Consider the following 24534-nt stretch of genomic DNA (forward strand, 5'->3'; position numbering starts at 1 on the left):
TTTTCCTCCATTTATTTTTCTGCATCTCTATCTGCTTCTATTTACAATTTTCCATTTCCCTCATCCTATTATTCTTCAGTTTGTTTGTTTTTGCTAACTCTTCCCTCTCTCCCTCCTTCCAGCATCTTTTCTTTCCCCCTTTATTTTAACTCTTCTAACCAGAAACTACTGTCTTGCCCCCTCCATCCAGCATATCCTCTCACCTCTTTGCTCTAATACCTCATCTCTATTTCCCTCCACCTCCTCCATCGTGGGTCAGGGGCAGATCTGACATGCAGGCAGGCAGCTGATTCCTCCTGGCGGCAGCCCTCCATGCTGTTTGCCAGCTGCAAGGAGGAGGGGAGAGTGAGGAGTCAGCGGTGCATCTAGATTGCGAGCAGCCTTGCCTTCAGTCCTGGTCCCACTAAACTGTCTGTCAGTAAGGAAGCCTGACACCACAGGGGCCTTCCCTTTTGCCAAATCGCTATAAGCTCTGCCAGTCTCGATCCTGCCCCCCTCTGAAGTTACTTCCTAATTTTGAGGGACGGGAGAGAGACCGGCAGAGCCTATGGCAATTTGGCAAAAGGGAAGGCCCCTGCAGCATTAGGCTTCATTATTGCCAGACAGTTTAGCGGGTCTGGGACTGAAGGCAGAGCTGCTCGCAATCCGGATGCACTGCTGACTCCTCACTCTCTCCTCCTCCCGGTGGATAGCAAATAGCATGGAGGACCGCCACGGCCACTGTCGCTGCCAGGAGGAAACAGCTGCCTACCTGCATGTTGGGCTTGCCCCGACCCGTGACTCTATTACCCACAGCCAGACCCTCAGTAGGTTTAAATTTTGATATTTTTTTAAACTACAGTAGTTAGAGTACTCAAATGTAGATGCAAATATAAACCGAGGCCCTCATTTTTGTGCCAAATTTTTGGCCCCCAAATCTCAGTTTATATTTGAGTATATACGGTATAGAAGAACTAGAAAAGGTTCAAAGAAGAGGGACTAAGATGGTAAAGAGGATGAAACTCCTCTTGTATGAGGAAAAACTAAAGAGGTTAGGGCTCTTGAGCTTGGAAAAGAGATAGCTGAGGGGAGATATGATTGACGTCTACAAAATCCTGAGTGGTATAGAATGGGTACAAGTGAATCAATTTATTACTCCATCAAAAGTTACAAAGACTAGGGGACACTCAATGAAGTTACAGGGAGATACTTTTAAAACCAATAGGAGGAAATATTTTTTCACTCACAGAATTGTTGTTTTTCAAATATAGTCTATTTTTCTTTCTCCCCATGCCCTGCATCACTCAAAAACATTTGCTCTAGAGCTCTTACTCACCCCATGGGTTCCAGTACTATCATGAAATGACTGCTAGGGATCATGGTGGCCATTTTGGCTCCTGGTACACTCCTAGGGTGGCAGCAGAGGTCCTTAGTTCTTGCCTAGAGACTATTAGACCACATGGAGCCCCCAGGGGTTCTGTGGGGGTAGGAGTTTAGAGGTAGGGGAAGTGTCAGGCTCTTACAGGGGAGGACTTCCTTGGCTATGGTACATAGATGATTTCTGGGTCTGCACTGCATTACATGCAGTGCTTGATAACATGGATGGCTCCATACTGTCTGGCACTGCGGTGCCTGTCGTGCGCTAAATAGCTGCCCTCTTTGGTTGCTGCAGGGCAGCCCCCTCTTCCACTGCTTCTACAGCGAGAGCTTTGAAATGATCACACATTAATTTTTGTGGTAGTTATATAGTAACTTCAAAACTTATCACACCCTAAAGACCCTAAATTAGCACATGAAAAGTGGCCAATAAAATATTTTAGCACACATTATTTCATGCCATTGTGCGTGAAAATAAAACTGCATATGCCAGAATAAAACATGAAACAAAATCAAGAAACAATTAAACTTTTCTACATGCACACTCCTACCTGAAGCTTCAGTGAAATGTAGCTAGGTTTTTTTTTTGTCAACTGAGGTCTTTTAATGAGGTAAGCAGTTTGGACCTGATTTTGTATAGTATGTCCAAAGTTGTACATGCAGATCTGTACACATTGCCAATTTGCATGTGCAACTTAATTAACAAGCCAATCAGTAGTGATAATTAGCAATTAACAAATAATAATTGTCACTAATTAGAATTTACATGCAGTATTCCGTAAGTGTATTCTATAAAGTGGTACAAGTAAATTCTAGTGCATGGATCTCAAAAGGGGGTGTGTTCAGGGGAGGAGCATGGGTAGGTCATGGGCATTTCTAAAAAGTTAGGCACACTGTTATAGAATATGTTCGATCCGTGTACAACTTAGGTGCAGGTATTTAGGCCTGATTTTCATTGGCATAAATGGTTGTACCTAAATGTTGGGCACAGTTTATAGAATCACACATAATGCCCTAACTTCGGAGGCGGTTTACGGAATCGTGTTAAGTGCCATCCTTTTCAGTGCTGACTTTTTAGGCATCATATATAGAATTTGGGCCTATGAGGGTACCTGCACAATTGACCATATAAGTGAAAAGTACATACATACTTTCATCTCTGTGGAGTCTTCCAGACTTTCGAACTGAAAGTACTGTATATGCAGACTTGTGCTTTTGAAAATTACCTCAGGAAATGTACAAAAGATTTGCACCTATTTATACCTATTTAATGCGTACAGTTTTTCAGGAAAAAAGTATTCACATTCTTTTAAATACTTTGTGCAAAAGCGCCTTCTTCCCCCTCCCTTCCATGAGTGCCTTGGCTGAGGGTAAAAATAAAGTGATTTTACGAAACCACATGCTGATAGGAAACAAGTATGTACCATTTTCAAAGTAGAAACGGTGGAAATCCATGCCTTCAACAAGATTCCCCAAAGCTTCAGGTTCAAAGGAAGTAAGGCCTGGATCACAGATCTTTCTACAGAGGAAAAATAAAAGCATACCATGGTTATATATGTATACCATGTTCAATATATTTATTGAATTACCTATTGATTAAAGACCATCTCTCCAGCCAAACCAAGGCTGCCTGAGTCATGTACAAGTTATAAAAACAATCAAAAGTCAAACAAATACACAAAAAAATATGAACAGCAATAATCAGCAGACTAAAAACCCTTCTTCTTAGGGGAGCCTTGCAAGGAAAAGTCAGTCTTTCACTATTTTTTTTTTAAAGGCAATAATCTAGTTTAAACATAATACCCTCCAGTGACCTGTTCCATAAAGTAGGAACCATCATTAGAAAGGTCCTTGCTCAGATTTTACCTGTTTTTTAATCATTTAGTTATTTATTTATTTTAAAAAATGTACACCTAGTCTAGATATTTATAAACCAACATACACAATAAATAACAACAATACAACATATACTCATAGACTCTCTTACATACTCCCCTATTCAGAACTCATTTCGTTCACATAAATGCATTGTCCTATAACTAAGGGCTCATTTTACTAAGGTGTGCTATGTTTTTTAGCGCGCGCTAACCATGAGCTAAATGCTAACGCGTGCGTGTTAGTCTATGGATGTGTTAGCGGTTAGCGTGCGTGTAGGTTTAGCGTGCGCTAAACTCGTGCTAAAACGCTTAGCTCACCTTAGTAAAACAGGGTTTTTTAAAAGTATCACAGAAATACTGTATTTTTATTCACAAATAACTGTGTCTGCAAAAGTTTCTTAAAGGTATCACTGGGTTTACCTAATCGTAACTGACCTGTCAACGAATTCCAAATTTTCACCCCCCTACTATTGAAAACATAAAATTCCTGACCCTGGTATGTATCACATTTCTCTCTTTCATCAATGACAAATCTCATATCCTATGCAAAATCTTTAATTCCTTTCTTGGACAATATAAGTCCAAGAAATTTCGAAAACATCCAGGGGCTGTATGGTATAAAACCTGATGTATAGTGAATTCTATGAGAATAGTTTATTTTTAAAGCACATACATAGAGATCCTTTTTCTTCAAAAACTTGAGAAAATATATGCCAAACCGTGAACTGTGTTCATAAATGGCAATGAGATTGTCTCTCGAATGTGGCCATGATGTGCATTATCAAAAGAGCTGGATGCCAGTAATCTCGGTAATCAGCCCAAGATTATGGAATGCACTGAGATTCTGTTCTGATTTCAGTTCATTTCACAAATCGTGCACTCAGCACTTGGTGCTGTACCCCCTGTCCTGAACACAAAGACACTACACAAGCGTTTTCAACTAGTGTGGAATTTTATTAGGCCGCAGCCATAACAGCACTATTACATCACAACTGTCATCAACTGAGCAGAATAATCAATCAGGTATGACCACCACATGATCAGGTGCACAGCATATGCCTCTCCATCCTCTCCGAATGTGGGTTGCCGTAACAGCTTCCCTTGCTCGCTGGACCTATCCCGTTCAAGGATGTGTCCTCTCATCAGCAGTACGTTGCTGTGAAGATCATGGCTTGGCCTCCCTGCCGTCCAAGCAAGGTGACATGCCCAATTTCCTAAGCAATGTAAAGGTGTATGTCGTTGACTCATATGCTGTGCTTACCCTCCACTACCCGGGATAGCGAAACCTCGCTTATCGCGGGTTCCCCCTAAGTGCTGTAGCTGCGGCCTATATGCTACCCATATATGCACAGGCCCTGATAAATTTTCGCATTGAATCGCCTCAGTGTAATGAAAATATGCAACCCACTGCACGGGTACTGAGCTCCAAATATATATGCAACCCACTGCACGGGTACTGCGGTCCCAATATATATGCAACCCACTGCACGGGTACTGCGCTCCAAATCTATATATGCAACCCACTGCACGGGTACTGCGCTCCAAATATGTATATGCAACCCACTGCACGGGTACTGCGCTCCAAATATATATGCAACCCACTGCACGGGTACTGCGCTCCAAATATATATGCAACCCACTGCACGGGTACTGCGCTCCAAACATATATATGCAACCCACTGCACGGGTACTGCGATCCAAATATATATGCAACCCGATGCACGGGTACTGCACTCCAAACATATATATGCAACCCGATGCACGGGTACAGCGCTCCAATATACATATGCAGCCCACTGCACTGGTACTGCGCTCCAAATATATATATGCGACCCACTGCACGGGTACTGCGCTCCAAATATATATATGCGACCCACTGCACGGGTACTGCGCTCCAAATATATATGCAACCCGATGCACGGGTACTGCGCTCCAAATATATATATGCGACCCACTGCACGGGTACTGCGCTCCAAATATATATGCGACCCACTGCACGGGTACTGCGCTCCAAACATATATATGCAACCCACTGCACGGGTACTGCGATCCAAATATATATGCAACCCGATGCACGGGTACTGCACTCCAAACATATATATGCAACCCGATGCACGGGTACAGCGCTCCAATATACATATGCAGCCCACTGCACTGGTACTGCGCTCCAAATATATATATGCGACCCACTGCACGGGTACTGCGCTCCAAATATATATATGCGACCCACTGCACGGGTACTGCGCTCCAAATATATATATGCAACCCACTGCACGGGTACCGCGCTCCAAATATATATATATGCACGGGTACTGCGCTCCAAATATATATGCAACCCACTGCACGGGTACTGCGCTCCAACTATATATGCCAAGGTACAGATAACTTCATCGTCTCAACGTACAGAAAATTTTTATATGCAACCCACTGCCCGGGTACTGCGCACTAGGCACAGATAACTTCCTTGTCTCAGCGTAGACAACAACCCACTAATGATGAGCCTAGCCAATGTACCGAGGAGCATATCCAATATACTGATACCGCGGAGCATATCCTATGTACTGATAATGTACATAGGAGCACATCCAATGTACTGATAAGCCTAGCCAATGTACAGAGGAGCATATCCGAGCATATCCCATGTACTGATGAGCCTAGCCAATGTACAGAGGAGCATATCCCATGTACTGATAAGCCTAGCCAATGTACGGAGAAGCATATCCGATGTACTGATACAGAGGAGCATATCCAATGTACTGATAAGCCTAGCCAATGTACAGAGGCGCACATCCAATGTACTGATAAGCCTAGCCAATGTACGGAGGAGCATATCCCATGTACTGATGAGCCTAGCCAATGTACAGAGGAGCCCATATAATGTACTGATAATCCTAGCCAATGTACAGAGGAGCCCATCCAATGTGCTGATAAGCCTAGCCCATGTATAAAGGAGCATATCCAATGTACTGATGAACCTAGCCAATGTAGAGGAGCCTATCTAATGTACTGATGCACCTATCCAATGTACCGAGGAGCATATCCAATGTACTGATAAGCTTCGCCAATGCACAGAGGAGCATAACCAATGTACTGATGAGCCGAGCGATGTACAGAGGAGCATATCCCCCGTACTGATGAGCCGCGCAATGTACAGAGGAGCATATCCAATGTAATGATTAGCCTAGCCAATGTACTGATGAGCCTAGCGATGTACAGAGGAGCATATCAGAGGAGCATATCCAATGTACTGATGAGCCTAGCAATGCACAGAGGATCCAATGTACTGATGAGCCTAGCCAATGAGGAGCATATCCAGTGTACTGATGAGCCTCTCCAATGTACGGAGGAGCATATCTGGATCAGTGTGTAGATATCAAACTAATTATCCCATGTTCCCCATAATCCAAGCATGTGAGACCAGTAAATATTAGGTCCTAATATGTGTGTGTAGTAGTTCCGGAAGGAATGCAAACCGTAAGGGAGGCCTCGGACATAATGTCTCGTAGATGCTGTTGAGGTAACGTAAACCTTCCTTATGAAGGTCTTATAAAACCCCCTTATGGAAGTCGTTGAATGGATAAAGCGAAAGTAGGCCCTTTGTTATACACCCCAACTTAAGGGCCGAATCAAGTCAGCTTCCTTGTCAATTCGTTTGATATAGGACCCAGCTTCTAGTCTATCCATTTATAACTTTCATAGAACCAAAATAAAATTTGTTCTATCTGTAGCCGATATGTGAACACGGCGATTCCATCTATCCCTCTAAAGCCCTGTCCCTTCATGTATTGGACTTACCTCCCAGATGCTGATTATCGAACTGCCGATGCTTGTGCGTACAGGATTCGAGATGTCAGCTGATGTGGTCTCTGGTAATGAGGTAGTAAACACGATGGTATGAATAGACTGTGTGGGAAAGAAAACCGTTAATACATGAGGTGTGCCGGAAGTGAGGTAAATCGAACTGGTGTGGCTAAGCTTGTGCAAAATGATGTGTTAGTAGGAATTATTTACCCACATGTCCCATTTTATGCAATAGGACCTATTTACTATCTGTGGCATTAGTGTGCACTAAGCCACTAATTTTTTTTAAGGAAAATTGTAATTTTATCAATTATGTTTCTTGATGTATTATCGCTGTGTTTCACGTATAAGGGGCCCGTTAAGGTCAAAAGAAAATTTAAGGAGGCCCAGTCGGATAACCCTGTAATGCTGTAACGGCCTCCTTCTTACCTCTACGCAAAGAGAAGATAAAGTGATACCCTTGTAAAATTGCCTGTATCTGGTTCCTTCGGTTGTAGGATGCGTGTGCTCTCGTATGAAACAAGTGTTGTACAGTAGTATGCATCGGAGCCGTGACCTGTGAATCGAAGTTCCCGCCGAGTGGATGCTGCCCCAATCTCGGGAGATCTTATCCAAGGCTAAGCCATTGGACTATCTCATTTGCCTTCCAGCTTAGTGGGGTTAAAATCGCGGGCGGTGCTGAGCTCCAGCTGAGAGGTGCGGCCGTAGAAGCCGTGGTGGTAGCGCGCGTGCTGGCCACGGGCCTCTTCGGTGCTGGTGGCTTCTTCGGCACAGGCGGCATGGATCGTGACTTGTGATGTGGAGGTTGTCGGCAGTCAAATCCAGTTGAACAGCTATTCCCATCATGATCATGATGTGTGAGATGTGAAGATCTCAAAGCCAGATTTTACCAAAAAAAAACAAAAAACAAAAACTATTGCAAGTTATAGTTAAAGAAAATTCACGGAAAAGAAATAAGATAATTCATGGAAATAAAAAGTTATAATAAAGAAATTCATGGATCGCTGTCTCATTAACTGGAATAACGGGAAAGATATATGCCGATCTAATGTGTTGTAAATTTAGCCCATCCCCTGGATAAGAATTATAGGATCATAAAATTCAGCTGATTGGATAGATGGCAAGACTAGAATTAGCACAGTGAAGCATAACATCTCTATCCAACACAGCCCTGAAGGCAAGTTCCTATAGTTTGTCCAGTACATTGCATCAGAGAATTAGACTGAGATAGCAATAGGGAAATCACAGAATGCAGAGAATTTACAGAATGCTCCGTGCATAACTCCCCACCGAAGGATCAGCGCCTACCCTGCCTGAAGGCCACTGTATGGAGTCAGGCACAGCGAGTTGGAACGGTACCGGCTTAGTGGCCACGTGGGCGCTGTACCCTCATCGGAGGAGGGCTTTTTGTGCCCATGAGCTTTTTCTTAATTCAGTAACTGTCTGTACTAAAGTAATTGTGGCAGGCAGAATCTGAAGCTTTTCTTCTTCCATAACAAATCTTGCAATCCTCGTATAGAGCTTAGTACCAAATTTCAAATGGGCTTTGAAAATAAATAGAGGAGGGACCAATGTCTTCTTTAACATATATCAATGATCAAGAGATGGGAATAACTAGCAAGATAATTAAATTTGCTGATCCCTAAACTTGCCACAGAAGGGGCCAGAAAACCCGTTTTCCCGCGGCACAACCACAGGGTACTGAGGTTGTAGCTCTAACCTCTGCACCGCACCCTCCCCTAATTGCGTCAGGGATATTCCCCTTTTCATTCTACCAAGTTTGATTCATTATTGTCATTTTTTGGGAGTGTTGCTTATAGCGTAATAGCATAGCATTTAATAGCATGTAATCAAATAGCATATAATAGCCGTAGATAGCATATAATTGCGTAATAGCATAGCATTTAATAGCATTTAATCAAATAGCATATAATAGCGTAATAGCATAGCATTTAATGAAATAGCATATATTTGCCTAATAGCATAGCGTTAAATAGCATGTAATGGTATCTAATCGCAAGGAAGCTCACCAAAAGAAATTTTTTTTTTTTTTTTTAACCCATAGAGAACTCCTCAGGCAGGCTCAAGCAGAGAGGGGCCACGTGGGTGGTCAACTCTCTCTCTATGTCGTCCTCGGTAGCGCCGCAAAAGCTACCTGCTGGATCCTGGGGAGGACCAGGGCCAAATGGCCACAGTCCTGCCGTGGCCCGTCGAACGCCAAGACCCAGCCCTCAGACTTAATTTAAAATTAATATTATTTAAAAAAAATTTTTTTTTTTTTTTTTTTTGATTTGCAGAGGCAGGAGGCACAAAGGCCCATAAGTGCTCTCCTAGCGATCGAGCGGATGTGAAGGCACGCAGAGACCGAGTGGGGCGGCAGCCGAACATCATCGGGCCCGAATTGGCCGATGCAGCTCGAAATCGGGGGAGCTTGCGGCTCGCCGCCGCATGGCCGCTGTTGGCCGCAGACCGCGGCGCTGGGCCATCAAAAGTTTTGTTTTTTTTTTTTTTTTTTTTTAACTTATCTTCGTAGTGGAAGCAGGGGGGGGGGGCGGCAGTGGAGCTCATCGGAGGCAGACAGGCCGCCTCCTTCTCCAGCTCCTGAGCGGATATGCAACGCAGTCCGCCAACCCCCCCCCGAGCCAGATCTCCCAACTGAAGTGGCCGCGTGCAGCGTGGCTCCGACCAGGCCATCCACCTCCCAGCGCGCCGAGCAGCCGCAGACGGCGGCGGCCCCGCAAAGCCGCTGGAGATGGGCCGCAGAAGAAAACCCCCAGCAGGCGCGACCCACCTCCCGACCACGCTCGGGGCCGCCGGCCCGCGACACCGACCGCACCGATCGGCGATCCCGGCCGGCGACTCCCCAACTGACCGCGTGTGCAGCGGCCCAACCCCTCCCGACGCGCACCCACCTCCCGCAAGCACCCCGCGGGCGGCAGTCCCCGACATATCGGCGTGCAGCCGTTGGAGTGAGGATGCAAAGGATGATCGCCGCGGGAGCCGGAGGCGGCCGCAAAGATGAAGCAACAGTCGAGGGGGGAGGAAGGGGCGCCGCGCGAAGGGACAGCCAAGGGTGGGAGGAAGGGAAACCGCGTCCGCCTCGTGTGAAGCCGGATCGAAAGGGGCGATCTCCCCTCCGCTCACCCCTAATCTATCCTCCTCCCCTCCCCCCCCCCCCTCTAGACCTAGCCGATTGGCCCCAAGGCTTCGGCCGATTTGTGATCGCTCCTCCCTATGTGGTTCGGAGCTTGTTCTAAAAAACTGTTGAAAACTCATCTATTTGTCAAAGCTTTCTATAAATAAGGAAATGTTGGTAGTAGAGGTCTGCACGGGAATGGGGATCGCGGGAATCCCGCGGGTCCCGCGGGAGTCCCACGGGAATCCCCCCTAACCCACGGGACTCCCACGGCGACCCCCCTCTGGCCCACAGAATTCCCACTGGGACCCCCCTCTAGCCAACGGGACTCCCACGAGGATGGAAGGCTTTGGAAGCAGGGTTCGTCCATATAATATAATGGACAGGTCAGCCTTAGTAAAAGAGGGGGGTTTATAAGTTAATTACCTGAACAGAAAACAAAAAAAAGGGTTCCACCAAAGAGATTCCACAAGGAAAACAGCAGCGCAAACAGAAAAGAAACTGTAGAATTGATGATCCTGTCTGAAGTAATTGCTGCTTTTTTGGGGGACGGGCGGGGATGGAGGTAATTCCTTGCGGGGATGGGTGGGGACAGAGAGGATCCTGACGGGGACGGGCGGGGATTTCTGTCCCCACGCAACTGTCTAGTTGGTAGTTCTCTCATAAAGACTATAAAATAAGTTCTGACATATTATTTTAAAAGTACTTTTACTTATTGAATCATTTATTTTATGTATGTGAATTTGTAATCCGCCTAGTTGATAGGCGGAATAGAAATTTTTAAAATACATATATGACGACAAATAACAAAGGGGTCCTTTTACTAAGGCGCTATAACCGATATAGTGCGCACTACTGATTAATGCGCGCTAAATGCTAAGGCGTCTATTATATTCTATGAAACCTAGAAAACATAGAATATGACGGCAGAAAAGGGCCTACGGCCCAACAAGTCTGCCCACTCAAATAACCCTCCCCTCCAAGTTCCTCTTTGAAGTGAGCCCATGATAGAAACATAGATTATGATGGCAGAAAAGGGCCTATGGCTCAACAATATGGGCTCCTTAGCATTTAGTGCTTGCTAAATTGATTAGTGAATGCTAAATCGATTAGTAAAAGGACCCCAAAGTGTGATATTAAGCAATGGATAACAAACAGGATGAAGGTTAGATGGCATGTTAAATACCCGTTAGGTCTTTCACACTATTTTATACAGACCTTCACTAATGCTGCAGTGGCAATGCTGGCATCCTCCCTGCTTCTGGCAGATCTACATTCACAGCTTAACACTCAGGGAGAGGAAAGATGTGATTTCCAAATATATCCTCTCTCTGAACACCAGGGACAAAAATACTACCTGCTCATCCACATTCCACCAATAACCTAAACCAGAAAAAAAAAGGTACATCTACAAAAGCATAGCTTGCCTCCATAACTTACGTGTACGCTTCAAAATCTCCATTATTAATAGCTTCAATCAGCTGCTCGGTGACTTTAATGATTTCCTGCTTGCGAGCTACATTTAAAGAAAGAAAGGAAACAAAATGTTTCAGCACGGCAGATGAAAAGGGAACTGGCAACCCAAAAGACAGTCCGGAATAACTGCAACAGAGGAGCAGATGACAGATACTTCTGACAGGCTATTTAATTTTTTTTTAAAGCCTGGCTTACCAGCTGTATAAGATGCCAGCCTTCACTATGTACCACATCCATATATGCAAATAAAAGCACCTTTCTTGCTTCTGTCATGCAGACCTTCTCTATATGTTGGTGCCATGGCTCAACTGGGAATCAGTGGGCTCTGGGTGGAAGGATCAAGATGGCCAACCCCCAAGTGTATGTCTCCCTGGGTCTGACGCCCCCACCCCATGCCCAGGTACTTATCCATCCATTGGGTCCTTCACAGCATCAGAGAGTGCGCTAAAGGCTGCCTCTTTGGCCAGCAGAAACTTTCTTCTGCCACATCCCGCCCACAGGAAGTTGTATCAGCGTGGTGGAATGTGGAAGAGGATAGGTTCCAGCAGATAGTGAGGCAGCCTTTAGTGCCGTTTATGACACTGTAGCTATAGAGGACCCAGTGGATGGGCAAATACCTGGGTGTGTGTGTGGGGTGGGTGGGGGGAGGGAAGATGCTGTACCTCGGCGCATGTTAAAGAGGGTTCAGCTGCAGGTGACCCCTATCATTGGATGACCCTGGCCATTTATTTATTACATTACATAAAGGAGACCAACAAGCTTTAGATATCAAAGAGAGTCAAACGGATGCTCATTTTAGTCTTTTCACATCAGGCAGCCCACTCTGGAACTTAAGACATTTGAAAAAAGTAATGTTTTCAAAGTCTATTTTTCCATATTATGGGGTCCTTAAATTAAACTGGGTCAAGCTCTTAATACGTGGTTCAACGTGTGGCGACTACTACTGCAGAACTGCATAATGGGTTATGTGGTATTTTAGCAGTTTGTATACCAAATAAATTGAATAAAGGTTTTAGTAGCTGGACAACGTTCACACCTCATATATCAAAAACTCTCAGGCTACACACTTACAATAACGCAACATATGAAAAATAATATAGACAAAGAACAACGGAGAAAAATGAACCTCAATTGTGAGGGGCCAGGACTACACAAGTACCTGGACCCATTCACATCATCACGGGTTCATAAAAAAACTCCGTGTACATTTAAATAATTCTCATTCATACGTTTTATCAAAAACTCTTTTCTCTATTTTTCAAACTTTTTTATGTGTGTGAACCTAGTCAGTAGTATTACTTATCAATTTTTCAGTGTAAACCAGAACCAAGCTAACTAAAAAATTATTAATGAGGGCAACAGCTCAACTTCACAGGTGTAAATAATTGTAGAAGCCTGAAAATATTGCCATCAATGAGAGCAAAAAACGTTCACTCATCTGGAAAAAAAGATGGTTCTGACGATTCTTCAAGTCGTGTCCCAACAGAAAAGTCCTTCTGTTTCTCCTACAAGGCTACTTCAGGGGAGTATTCCATTATCCAGAATTTTCACCTCTACCAATATAGTCCATATAAAGCTGGCTCCTCTCCAAAATGGTTCTGGGACTGTGAGACGCGCCCGGCTCGAACAAAAAGCCGAACGAACCGGGCGTCATGACGTCATCACGAAAAACGTGATGCGTGATAAGCTAAACACCAGCCAATCCAAAATCTCAAATTCTGATCTACCAGCTTCAAAATATATCACAAAAACAGAAACAAAAACAGACCCAAGGATGAAACTCTTCATAAAAATGGTTGCCATTCGTGTACAGTATTTAAGCCTTCAGGTTCTAATGTTTGTAACCGATTGATCCACTGCTGTTCTTTCTGCCACAGTACTTTTCTAGTATCGCCTCTCCTCAAAGATGTAATTAATTTTTCTATTACATAGCACTTCAGATTTTCAAACTTATGATTTTGTTGAACACAATGAGTGACTATAGGAGCCGTTAATTTGCTAGTATTCAGGCAACTTTTATGTTCTGTCATTCTTACTGTCAACGTTCGTGATGTTTGGCCCACGTATAGCAAGTCACATGGGCACTGAAGAATATATATAATGTTTGTAGATTGACATGTGGAAGTGTGACGTAAATTATAGCTCTTACCATTTTTCGGATTAATAAACATAGAAGTAGTAACCATAATGTTACAATTGGAACAGTGGCCACAAGGACCATGTCCAAGTGCCATCTCCATATTCTGTGGATCAAAATGTTCTTTAGATGTGTGACATAACCAGTCACTTAAATTTCTGTTTCTTGATTGAGAGAAAATAAATTTCTTTTCAGCAAAACATGAAAGAGTTTTCAATAATGGTAAATGTTTTTTGTATTTACTAATAATCTGCTGAGACATGCGAGTTTGTTTTATAACGCATGGAATTAATTTTTCTTCTACTTGAGGTCTACTATATTCCAATAATGCTTCTCTCGGATTGTGCAAAGCTCTTTTTTTTGCTTTTTTGACCACATTATGAGGATAGTCCCTGGTGATTAACCTTTGTTCCAAAATTTTAGCTTCTTGTATAAATATCTCTTTGGTATTACATATCCGACGATATCTTAGAAACTGAGCAAAAGGAATACTAGTTTTTAAATGAGCAGGATGCATACTGTCAAATTTTAATAAAGTGTTTTTATCAGTATCTTTACGATAAATAGATGTTTCAAATCCATGATCTCTCTTCTGTATTAAAACATCCAAGAAGCTGATCTTATCCATGCTTGAAGACATAGTAAATTTAATAGATCGGTGACATTGATTGATTAACCTTTCAAAATCTTGTAGTTGTTGCAAAGTACCTGACCATATCATAAAAATATCGTCAATAAAGCGCCACCATTGAACTGCATATTGAAATTCAGGGAGTATGTAAATGAAAGACTCTTCAAACCATGACATGTAAAGATTGGCTATAGTTGGTGCAAATGAAGCACCCATTGCAATACCCGACAGTTGTTTATAAAACTCTCCATTGAAGATAAAGTAGTTATTTTGTAAAGCAACAGCACTTAATTCTTTCAAGAACTGTGTAACATTATTATTCCTATTAGGAAGAGTATTCCATAAAGTTTCAAGTACTGTAAGGGCTTCTTCTTGCGGAATGTTCGTATAAAGTGAACAGACATCAAATGTCACTAAAATATAATTTGTGGGTACTGCCCCTTGTAAATCATTTAACATTTTTAAAAAATGTGTGGTATCTTGTATATATGATTTTATATTCTTCAAGAAGCCGCACAATTTTTTATCAATATATTTACTCGTTTTTTCCAACAGAGAGTCTCGAGCTGATACTATGGGGCGGCCCGGGGGGCATTGAACATTTTTGTGTACCTTAGGTAGAAGATAAAATATAGGTATCTTAAAATGTTGTGGGGTCAAAAAGCTGAATTCTTTTTTTGTTAATAAACCCTGTTTTATTGCTTTAGAACAAATTTCCCCAATCGTTGTAAAAATTTCTAAAGAGGGATCATGTTGTAATTTTAAATAAACTTCTTCATTGAGTATTTTAGCAGTTACCACACAGTAAACTACGTGCTAAGTGCTTCTTCTTCTCGGAAGCAGGGCAAAGATGCAGAATGGGCGTTCCCAGCATTTTGCAGGTAGCGCGCGGCAAATATCGTACACTGACTAGCAATTCTGTAGTTCGTCTGGGCCCCACATACTGTCTCCTAAGTAGGAGGTGCAAGGGACTCCTAGAATGAACTGTGGACAGGAACCAGATGCTACTTGGCAATTTAACATGCGACCTGTAGAATAGAATGCTGGGAACATCTCCAAGAGTTGCTGCATTTGTCTTGTAGTTACTGAGCTGCAAATCCCTGCGTTAGGCACTTTAGTAGAAAGGACCCAATGTCTGTATTCTGAATTTGAGGCAAACTAGAAATAACTAGTTAATCTTGTAATCTGTACTGAACATAATTTACTAGTAAGGAATATAAGCATTCACATTGTTTTGCATTGTACTGTGTTTCACAAAGATTACTGTATCTCTTGTGAGATATGAAAGATGTTTTATGAGTGGAGTTTTTTTTATGCCTATAATAGTATTAATCAGCAAGCACATGGATTAATTGAACTACTCTTCATCAATTCAGGGAGAGATAAGTACTTTACTCAAATTTCAGGTTTCAGCGCTCTGCCAGCTTCTGTGGTTTCATTTTTTGATTTGACTTATCCGAGGCATCTATGAACTTTAGGTCGCTGAGTTACCTTCCCGTAGTGGGACAGAGGCGGCATTAGCTTTAAATATTTATCTTAAATTTACTATTTAGCACTTCACTTTTTGTGCACTTGATTGTTTAGTTCACAGGTTCAGTCCTATTGGGTTTACAAATGTGGCAGCGGTGCATATAGAGGTTGAGGATTCCCCATTGCTAGCTGTGAGACTGAGGACTTTCTCCACACATTGAAATATTTTGTGTTTTGAAGTTTTTCGGCCACCCCCGCCCCTCTACTATTTGGGTTGAGGGGAGATTTGCATTTGTAGCTAGGATAGTATTAAGGCAGCTTGTCACAATGTTAGTGAAATGTGCTGAATGGTGTTTTTGAGGCTTTTTCTCCACTGTTGTTGAAAAAGACCATATACTCCTCAGTGTTCTCCCACTTTTCGCATTGTAACTTTCGGAATAATTTTGCAATTGTATTGTGTTTACCATATGGTTTCTAATAAACGCCGAGGCTATTATTAGGAACAATGTATTTTCTGACGTCGAGGATAGGCTATTAATGGAGGAACCATTACTCTCCTCCCCACGATAACCACCATTTCTCTCCGCCACTCTACCCCCCTGATAACCAGCATTTTTCTTCTCCACACCCCTCCCCCCCATGATGACCGGATCTCTCTTCTTACAGTTATAACATTGGGCCAGTGTGGGATAGGGTTATCAGATGTCCAGATTTCCCCAGACAGCTTTTCAAAACATGGCACATTGTCCCGGTTTTGAAAAAGCTTCCGATGTTGGGACAGCATCCGTGAACACACGGGTGCAACGCGGTGATGTCATGTGCACATGCACGGCATCATCGCGTTGCATCCGCGTATGCATGAATGCTACCGCAATGCACAAACAGGTCAGGGGGGTGGGGCTGGGGCGGGACGAGGCATGATGCAGGTGGAACTGGGTGGGCATGGGGGCGTGGCCATGGATCTGGATTTTCCTTCAGGAAAATCTGGTAACCCTAGTGTGGGGTCTTGGGAACCTGCACATGCTCAAGGCCCCTCACAAGGACAGTGCGAGAACTGTGAGAAAAGGAAAGAAGAGAGATCTGGTCATCATTGGGAGGGGGGAGGAAGGGGGCAGGGGAATAATGTCAGTTACTGCAAATTCCGGGGGTGGGCTATTATTGGAGGAATTTAAAATTTGGCTTTTAAGATTAAATTTACAGTTTTTCAATGCTGAAATGAGGATGCCATTATTAGAAAATATACAGTGTTTGCTTTTTTTAATTGAAAATTTCTATATATTACAAAAATTGTAATAAAAAGAATACACAAAGAATATTCAAAAAGGAAATATCAAACATAAAAAACACCCATATCAAATGCCTAGCCAACATCTAGGGGAGGCCTGTTTAAGACTATTACAAGAAATTTAAAGGAAAATCTACATTGAATTATAAGGCACAGAAATTTTTTAAGAGCAGCCAAAACCAAAAGACCGGAAAACCAAAGAACTGGCAAAAGTGGAGTTGATGGACTGGAGAAACACAGGTTTATTAATAAATAAATAAAAAATAAAATATGGAAAAGAATAAAACAATAGCAATTAGCAGTTCTGTCAAATAGTCCCAAGCTGATGCAAGTAATTCCACTTTGCCAAGTGCAATGTCAATATTTCAAAAGTCCGAAATTGTAAATCAACCGGCAGCTGCCGTCTTGTAGCTTCAACTTGTGTTATAACCCTTTGTATACGAGCATGTCTTAGCTTCGTTTTTCATTATGACATATACTAGTATCCAACCATCTTGTTTTAAAGTTTTTATGTTGTGTATGGATTGTTTAACATTGACTTTAAATGTGTATTTTTTATATTTTCAAACTTAACGCAGTTTGGATTATTTTTTGGTTTATTTTTTTGGTCATGGTCAATAAGTGATGATCCCTTATATATCTATTTTTATTTTTAGGCACTTTTTACAGAACTCTTTTATTTATGCCAAGACATTGCACATTGCATTCACACGGTTAAGTAACGATTTTGTGTTTGTTGTTTTTTCTTTCTTTTCCCTCTTTTTTATGTTCTTTTGATGTTTATTTAATAATAATAATAATTTATTTTTATATACCGCTTAACCAGCAGTTCATAGCGGTTTACACAACAGGTACTCAGCATACAATATAATAACAACATCATACATAATAAAATTCTAAGTAACTAATACAAGCATTAAAACTAATGAATAAAACCCCCAATATAAACTAAAATAAGTATAGATAAAAAGATTAAAAGTACATTATAACTACATGATAATATGAAAATCAGTAATGTATATTATATTGTTTAAATAAGTGGGTTTTAAGATCTTTTTGAAATTGATAGTAAGTAAGAAATAGAGAAACAAGAAGATTCAAACATGAATTCATTAATCCTGCTTGGAATGCTAAGGTCCTCAATTTGTTTGTTTACACCTAGTCGCTGTACTGGTGTACTAAGTCAATAATGAAACACCTCAAATTTTACACACTTGTCCACATGATACCATTCATAGGGCTCCTTTTACAAAGCCGTGCTAGAGCCTTAATGCGCGGAATAGTGCACGCTAAATTGCCCCGTGCACTAGCCGCTACCGCCTCCTTTTGAGCAGGTCATAGATTTTTTTGGCTAGTGCGCGCTATAGCGCACGCTGATCTAGTGCACGCGCTAAAATACTCAGCGCACCTTCGTAAAAGGAGCCCATAGTCCTTTACCATTGTCTTAATTAACAGATGCAGCTTAAGGTCATACAGTCAGTAGAGTGGGCAGACCTGATGGGCTATGGCCCTTATCTGCCGTCATCTTCTATGTTTCTATGTTTCTATTCTGTCAATAGGGCTGTATACATACATATATGTGCATGTAGCTATAGAGGACCCAGTGGATGGGCAAATACCTGTGTGTGTGTGTGTGTGTTTGGGGGGGGGAAGATGCTGTACCTCGGCGCATGTTAAAGAGGGTTCAGCTGCAGGTGACCCCTATCATTGGACGACCCTGGCCTTTTATTTATTACATTACATAAAGGAGACCAATAAGCTTTAGATATCAAAGAGAATCAAACAGATGCTCATTTTAGTCTTTTCATATCAGGCAGACCACTCAAAGGAGATCTAATCTAATCTAATCTAAACCTTAAGTTTATATACCGCATCATCTCCATGAGAATGGAGCTCGACACGGTTTACAAGAACTTAAAATAGTGGGTAGAGAAGAAGAAAAAGGATTACATGAACTTATGTGTAGAAGGGGGAAGAGAAAGGGGGGAAGGATAGAGCTACAATTTGCTGAAAAGCCAGGTTTTCAGTTGTTTGCAGAATAACTGAAGGGAGCTCAGGTTCCGCAGCGGGGTGGTGAGGTCGTTCCAAAGACCTGTGATTTTGAAGAGAAGGGATTTTCCCAGTTTGCCTGAATAGTGGATGCCGCGTGGAGAGGGGAAGGCTAATTTAAGCCTTTGGGCAATTCTGGAGGAGTCGGGACTGGAGGAGTTGAAAGACAGTGGGATAAGAGGAGGCAGGATTCCGTGAATGATCTTGAAAGCCAGGCAGGAACATTTGAAATGGATTCTGGAGATTATTGGGAGCCAATGAAGTTTGGCAAGGAGTGGAGAGGCATGGTCAGATTTGCGTTTTGAGTAGATCAGTTTGGCTGCAGTATTCTGGATTAGCTGGAGTCTTAGAATACTTTTTTTTGATAGATTTAAGTAGATGGCGTTGCAGTAATCTAGTTTGGAGAGGATGATGGATTGGACAAGGATGGCAAAGTGTTTTTGGCTGAAGTAGGATCTAGCTTTCCTCAGCATGTGAAGGCTGAAAAAGCATGATTTTGCCAAGGAGTTGAGGTGGTCATTGAGGGAGAGAGAGGAATCGATAGTGATACCAAGGACCAAGATCAAGCAGATAAATTAACATCCATGGAGGTAAGCCTTGAAGACGTGCAAAAGCACAAGCAGATAGATAGATTAAAAACTGACAAATCTCCGGGCCCGGACGGAATCCACCCTAGAGTATTGAAAGAACTAAAGGAGGAAATAGCAGAACTACCACAGCAGGTTTGCAATCTATCCCTGAAAACAGGTGTGATCCCTGAAAACAGATGTATTTCTTTGATTCATATCTTCCCAAAAAATGATGTTTTCATAAAATTAAGCCTATGTGTTGACATTTGGTTATACTGTGTAGTTCATAGTTTTTATGATATTTGTTTCACCATTATTTGTTACTCTGATCGGATAACTTTTTCTTTTATAAATGTGCTGTATATATATTTTGCATAATTCATGTGAAACATTTTTTAGTTATATCACATTATAATTGTAATTATGTCCTTTTTATATGGTTATTACCTTTTCCAGTAAGGTGTATATATCTCTGATTAGGGTTTTGCCCTTTATGCATTTTATTTATGTACATGTTGTATACAGTATGTGATTATTTACTGTTTCTTAATTTGGATATGTGATTTTATTTATAAATTCCTGATGCAGGCCACAGGGCTGAAACACGTTTGTGTTGAGTTGTTTCAGTTTGAACAATAAAGTATTGCAACACCTTTTGGTCATCTTCACTGTGTTAGTGTCAACTATCCAGTTAGTGCCAAGGGCAATCCAGGTGGAGTCAAGAAGTTGGGAGTCACTAGGCACTACCAGTATTCAGTGGTGCTACCTGGATAAATATCTGATTGACTCAGTACAACAACAAGGTACCCTCCTTCTTGGCAAATAGAGAGAAAAGACTCCCGTATATACTCAAATGTAAACCGAGAATTTTGGGCCCAAAAAATGGACCAAAAATGGGGGGGGGTCTCAATTTATATTTGAGACTTGTTCTTTCTTGCTTGTTTCCTCCCTGAAACCCTCCCTCTTTTCAAAGAATACAGTGTTCCCCCACAAATTTGCAGTTTGCAAATCTCAGACTCGCTCATTCGCAACCTGCTCCAACCGCCTCTTCCTGTAGTAAAGTCGGGCTACACCGATCAGGAGCTGCGTGTCAAAGCAGCTCCTGATTGGTGTAGCCTGACTTTACTACAGGAAGAGGCGGTCGGAGCAGACCACAAGTGATTTTCTTCATTCGCTGGGCACTCCAGCTGCCCTCCCCTGCCTTTTGCGGGGTTTTTTTTTAAATTCGCAGGGGTTCCTGGAATGGAACCCCTGCAGATTTTGGGGAAGTACTGTACATCCTCCTCCCCGCCAACCAGCACTTCCGTTCCTGACCCCCACCTGACCAGCACTTCAGTCCTACCACCTTCTCACCTGATGACCAGAACATGTCCCTCTCCCGCCTGACCGACAGATCGACACTGCTGTTACCCATGCTGTTCTTTCCCTGCCTAAAGCTGAGGCCAATGCTGTATGCGGGGCTGGAGCAGGGCCTTGGGCATTTGTACATGCTCAGTGCCTACGGGCTTCATCCCTCTCCAAGAATCTAAGAAAGGAAAGGAGCCGCAGGCTTTTCTCTGTTTTTAAGGTTTATGTCAGAGAAGCAAAGAGGTGACATTGTAAAGTTAAATAATGTAGTCTTTGTAGACTGGCTCACAGTTATAACCCAAATTTCTAACTTTGGTTTATATTTGAGTCAACCTTTTTTCCCCCTTTTTGGGGGAAAAAAGGTTACCTCGGTTTAGATTTGAGTATATACAGTACAGTATGTTTAGTACTGGGAAGCCCATTCTTCCTTCCTTCCTTGCTTTTTAAAGTTTGAATTTCCTTCAGACTGGTTTGTGGTAACTGAATTATGGGTTAATGCTTCAGTTCTCTTCCTATCTGTTTCTGTCTGGTGGTTTCCTATGGACAGAGCTGAGGAAAGGGAAGATATATTGAAAAAACAAACTTGTTAATATTCCCCCTATAAGCACCAAAACCCTGACACTCTCTCTCTCACACACAAAGAACAGCCTTAGGGCTCTTTCTGAATATAACCTTTTGGACCAGATTTACTAAAGTGTGAAAACATGTTAGCACACACTAATGCCATTAACATGCAAGGTCACAAGATGGACCTATAGAAAATGATATGTGTTAATGTATGTTAGTATATGGAAAAGGAAACCTGGCCATTTGGCTCCTCTCTTACAGCACATTCTTGAAGTCAAGACACAAAGGTTTGAACATGCTGTAACAATTTCAGAAATCACACTAAGGTGCGTTAGCGTTTTTAGCGTGCGCTGAAGATTAGCGTGCGCAAACCGTGCGCTAAATGAGAAATACTAACGCAAGCCCTATGGAGGCGTTAGAATTTAGTGCGTGCGGCATTGTAGCGTGCACTGTAACTGCTAGCGCACCTTAGTAAAAGGAGCCCTAAGTCATAGTATGACTCAGCATAAGCTAAGAACCGTCACCATGTTTTCTGCCAATTTATTTTGGAGAGCGTTCCTACCCATCTTAATATTAAACTGTACCATGCAGCGATCACTGGATGCCAGATGATCACCCACTGTAACATCAGAAACACTTTCCCCGTTTGTAAGCACTAAGTCCAGTATGACCCCATCCCATGTGGGTTCCATTAGCAACTACTGGAACAGTTCTCCTTGTAGAGAATCTGAATCACCCTACTTCTAGAAGACCCTGTAATAGGGGTACCCCAATCAACATTCATCAAGTTAAAATCACCTATTAGCAAGACTTAGGGCCAGGCATGCAAATTTATCTCATGAATATTCATTGTAGAGATCCTGAAAACCAGACTGGCTAGAGGCTTTATGACTAGGCAGAAGTCTACTGCTCTAAAGACTTTTAAGTTTCTTTCTTTCAAACCTCATTTTTTAAATTGCCAGGATAGGTTTTAATGAATCAGCTTGCCTTGCCCCACCCCCCCAAAACATATACAACAGAAATCAAAAATAAGAATGATGGGTTTTCTTAAAGAATGACCAGCCATTAAATAGAGCCCTTGCTTATTATGTCTCACCCTTTTGGCTAAAATTCAGATCTAGAGCCTAGCTCGGTACCTGTTTAGCCTTTTTGTTGAAACTGAGAAATGCAATAGAGGGAGAAGATAAGAGGGTTAACACCTTCCTAAGCAGCTCATTGGTGACATGATGTTATGACCATTGCTAAAGCAAGACTCTTCTGATCTTAATTGATTATTAGAAATTATTTCTCTTATCTGCCTGTCACATCTGGATTGTAAGGCCCAGGATGCAGGAACTCCCTTTTATGTAGCTCTTCTGTATGAAATATGTTTAAGTAGGGCTGCAGAAATGTTTAGAAGTAACAGTTGTGCAGTAGGATTAAAGCCACAGCTGCTTAAAAGAAATAAACTGAAATGAGGACCTAATAAAATAAATAAACAGATAAATTATTTATTAGGCTTTGTTAACACACCTTTTTTTTCAGTATTAAGGCCAGGGTAAACTGCATGCACGTACACTAAGTATTTTCTTGTCCCTGGAGGGCATACAGTCTTTTTGTACCTGAGGTAACAAAGGGTTAAATGACTTTTAAAAAATTAAAGCAGGGCTTCCTAAACCTGTCCTAGGGACCCCACAGTCATTTGGGTTTTCAGCTTATGCACAATGCATTAGCATGAAACCAATTTGCATGCTTTGGAGACTGATCCCTGTTTTAAAGTAACGATCCCAACATTATTCTACAGCAGTGCTTCTCATTCCTTTCCCAGAGGCACACACAGCCAGTCAGATTTACAGGATCACGAAAATGAATATGCATAAGGCAAATATGCATACAATAAGTCTCTGGTATATGCAAATTTATCTCATGTTTACTGTGGCAACCCTGAAAATCCAGCTGGCTAGATGTGCCTCCGGGAGAGGGATGACAAGCAGTCCTATAACAAATGTAAACCTGACACGTACAGTTGTCTCAGTTAAGTACTCAAATAATGAATTATTTTGCCTTGCTTCTTTTTATCACTGTTGATTTAATCTGCCGCATCATATGACAGTATTATGGAATACTGCAGTTCACTAAAGACCTAGAATTTGGTCCCTAGCCTCCTTCATATAAAATATACATAAGTATATCTTGTGTCTGCAAAAATGAATGAATGAATTATTTGGGACAAAAAGCAAAAGTATATTGCTTTAAAATGCAGACAGATGCAGTGGCGTAGTGAGGGTAGGAGACACTCAGGGCAGTGGTAACTCCCTCCCCGTGCCCTCCTCCCCACCCACCCCCATCACACTTGCTCCCTCTCTTCCCACACCATACCTCTTTAAATCTTCACCTGTATGAGCAGCTTCTTCATCTTGCTGCTCAAGCTGGCATTCCCTCTTATGTCACTTCCTGGCTCTACAACCCGGAAGTAATTTCAGAGGGAGCCAGGCTAGCGCAAGCAGTAGTGGCTCGCATTGGTGAAAATTTTAAAAATGGTATGGGGAGTCAGAGAAGGGAGGGTGCAAGTGTGGCATGGGGGGTGTAGAGGTGCTGGCGCCACTACCAAGACGGCGCCTAGGGTGGTCTACCCCTCCACCCCCCCTACTCCACCGCTGGACACATATGAAACTGCAAACAAGCCAGCCCAAGTCATAGTTTCTCAAATGAAGTAACTGTGAGGAATGCCTCTAATTTGTCCAAGACACTCACATTTCCGTACCCCTTTCTTAGTGCTATGCCTAAATTTGAGGTGCAGATCCCACACTTAAATTTATGTATGTATAATTTTAAATCAAACTCAATTAATGCT

The 24534-nt window shown here is 42.3% G+C and overlaps 1 protein-coding gene across 1 annotated transcript in view; it reads right to left on the minus strand.

The window, feature by feature from the left end:
- The window catches only part of CAMK2D (calcium/calmodulin dependent protein kinase II delta), a 563004-nt gene that overhangs the window by 18054 nt on the left and 520416 nt on the right, over positions 1–24534 (minus strand). Inside the window, 2 exon segments of the mRNA XM_033956020.1 lie at positions 2781–2875; positions 11611–11686. Coding sequence (XP_033811911.1) covers positions 2781–2875; positions 11611–11686 — 171 coding nt within the window.

The sequence above is a fragment of the Geotrypetes seraphini genome, chromosome 1 (assembly GCF_902459505.1).
Source record: "Geotrypetes seraphini chromosome 1, aGeoSer1.1, whole genome shotgun sequence".
NCBI classification, from domain to species: domain Eukaryota; kingdom Metazoa; phylum Chordata; class Amphibia; order Gymnophiona; family Dermophiidae; genus Geotrypetes; species Geotrypetes seraphini.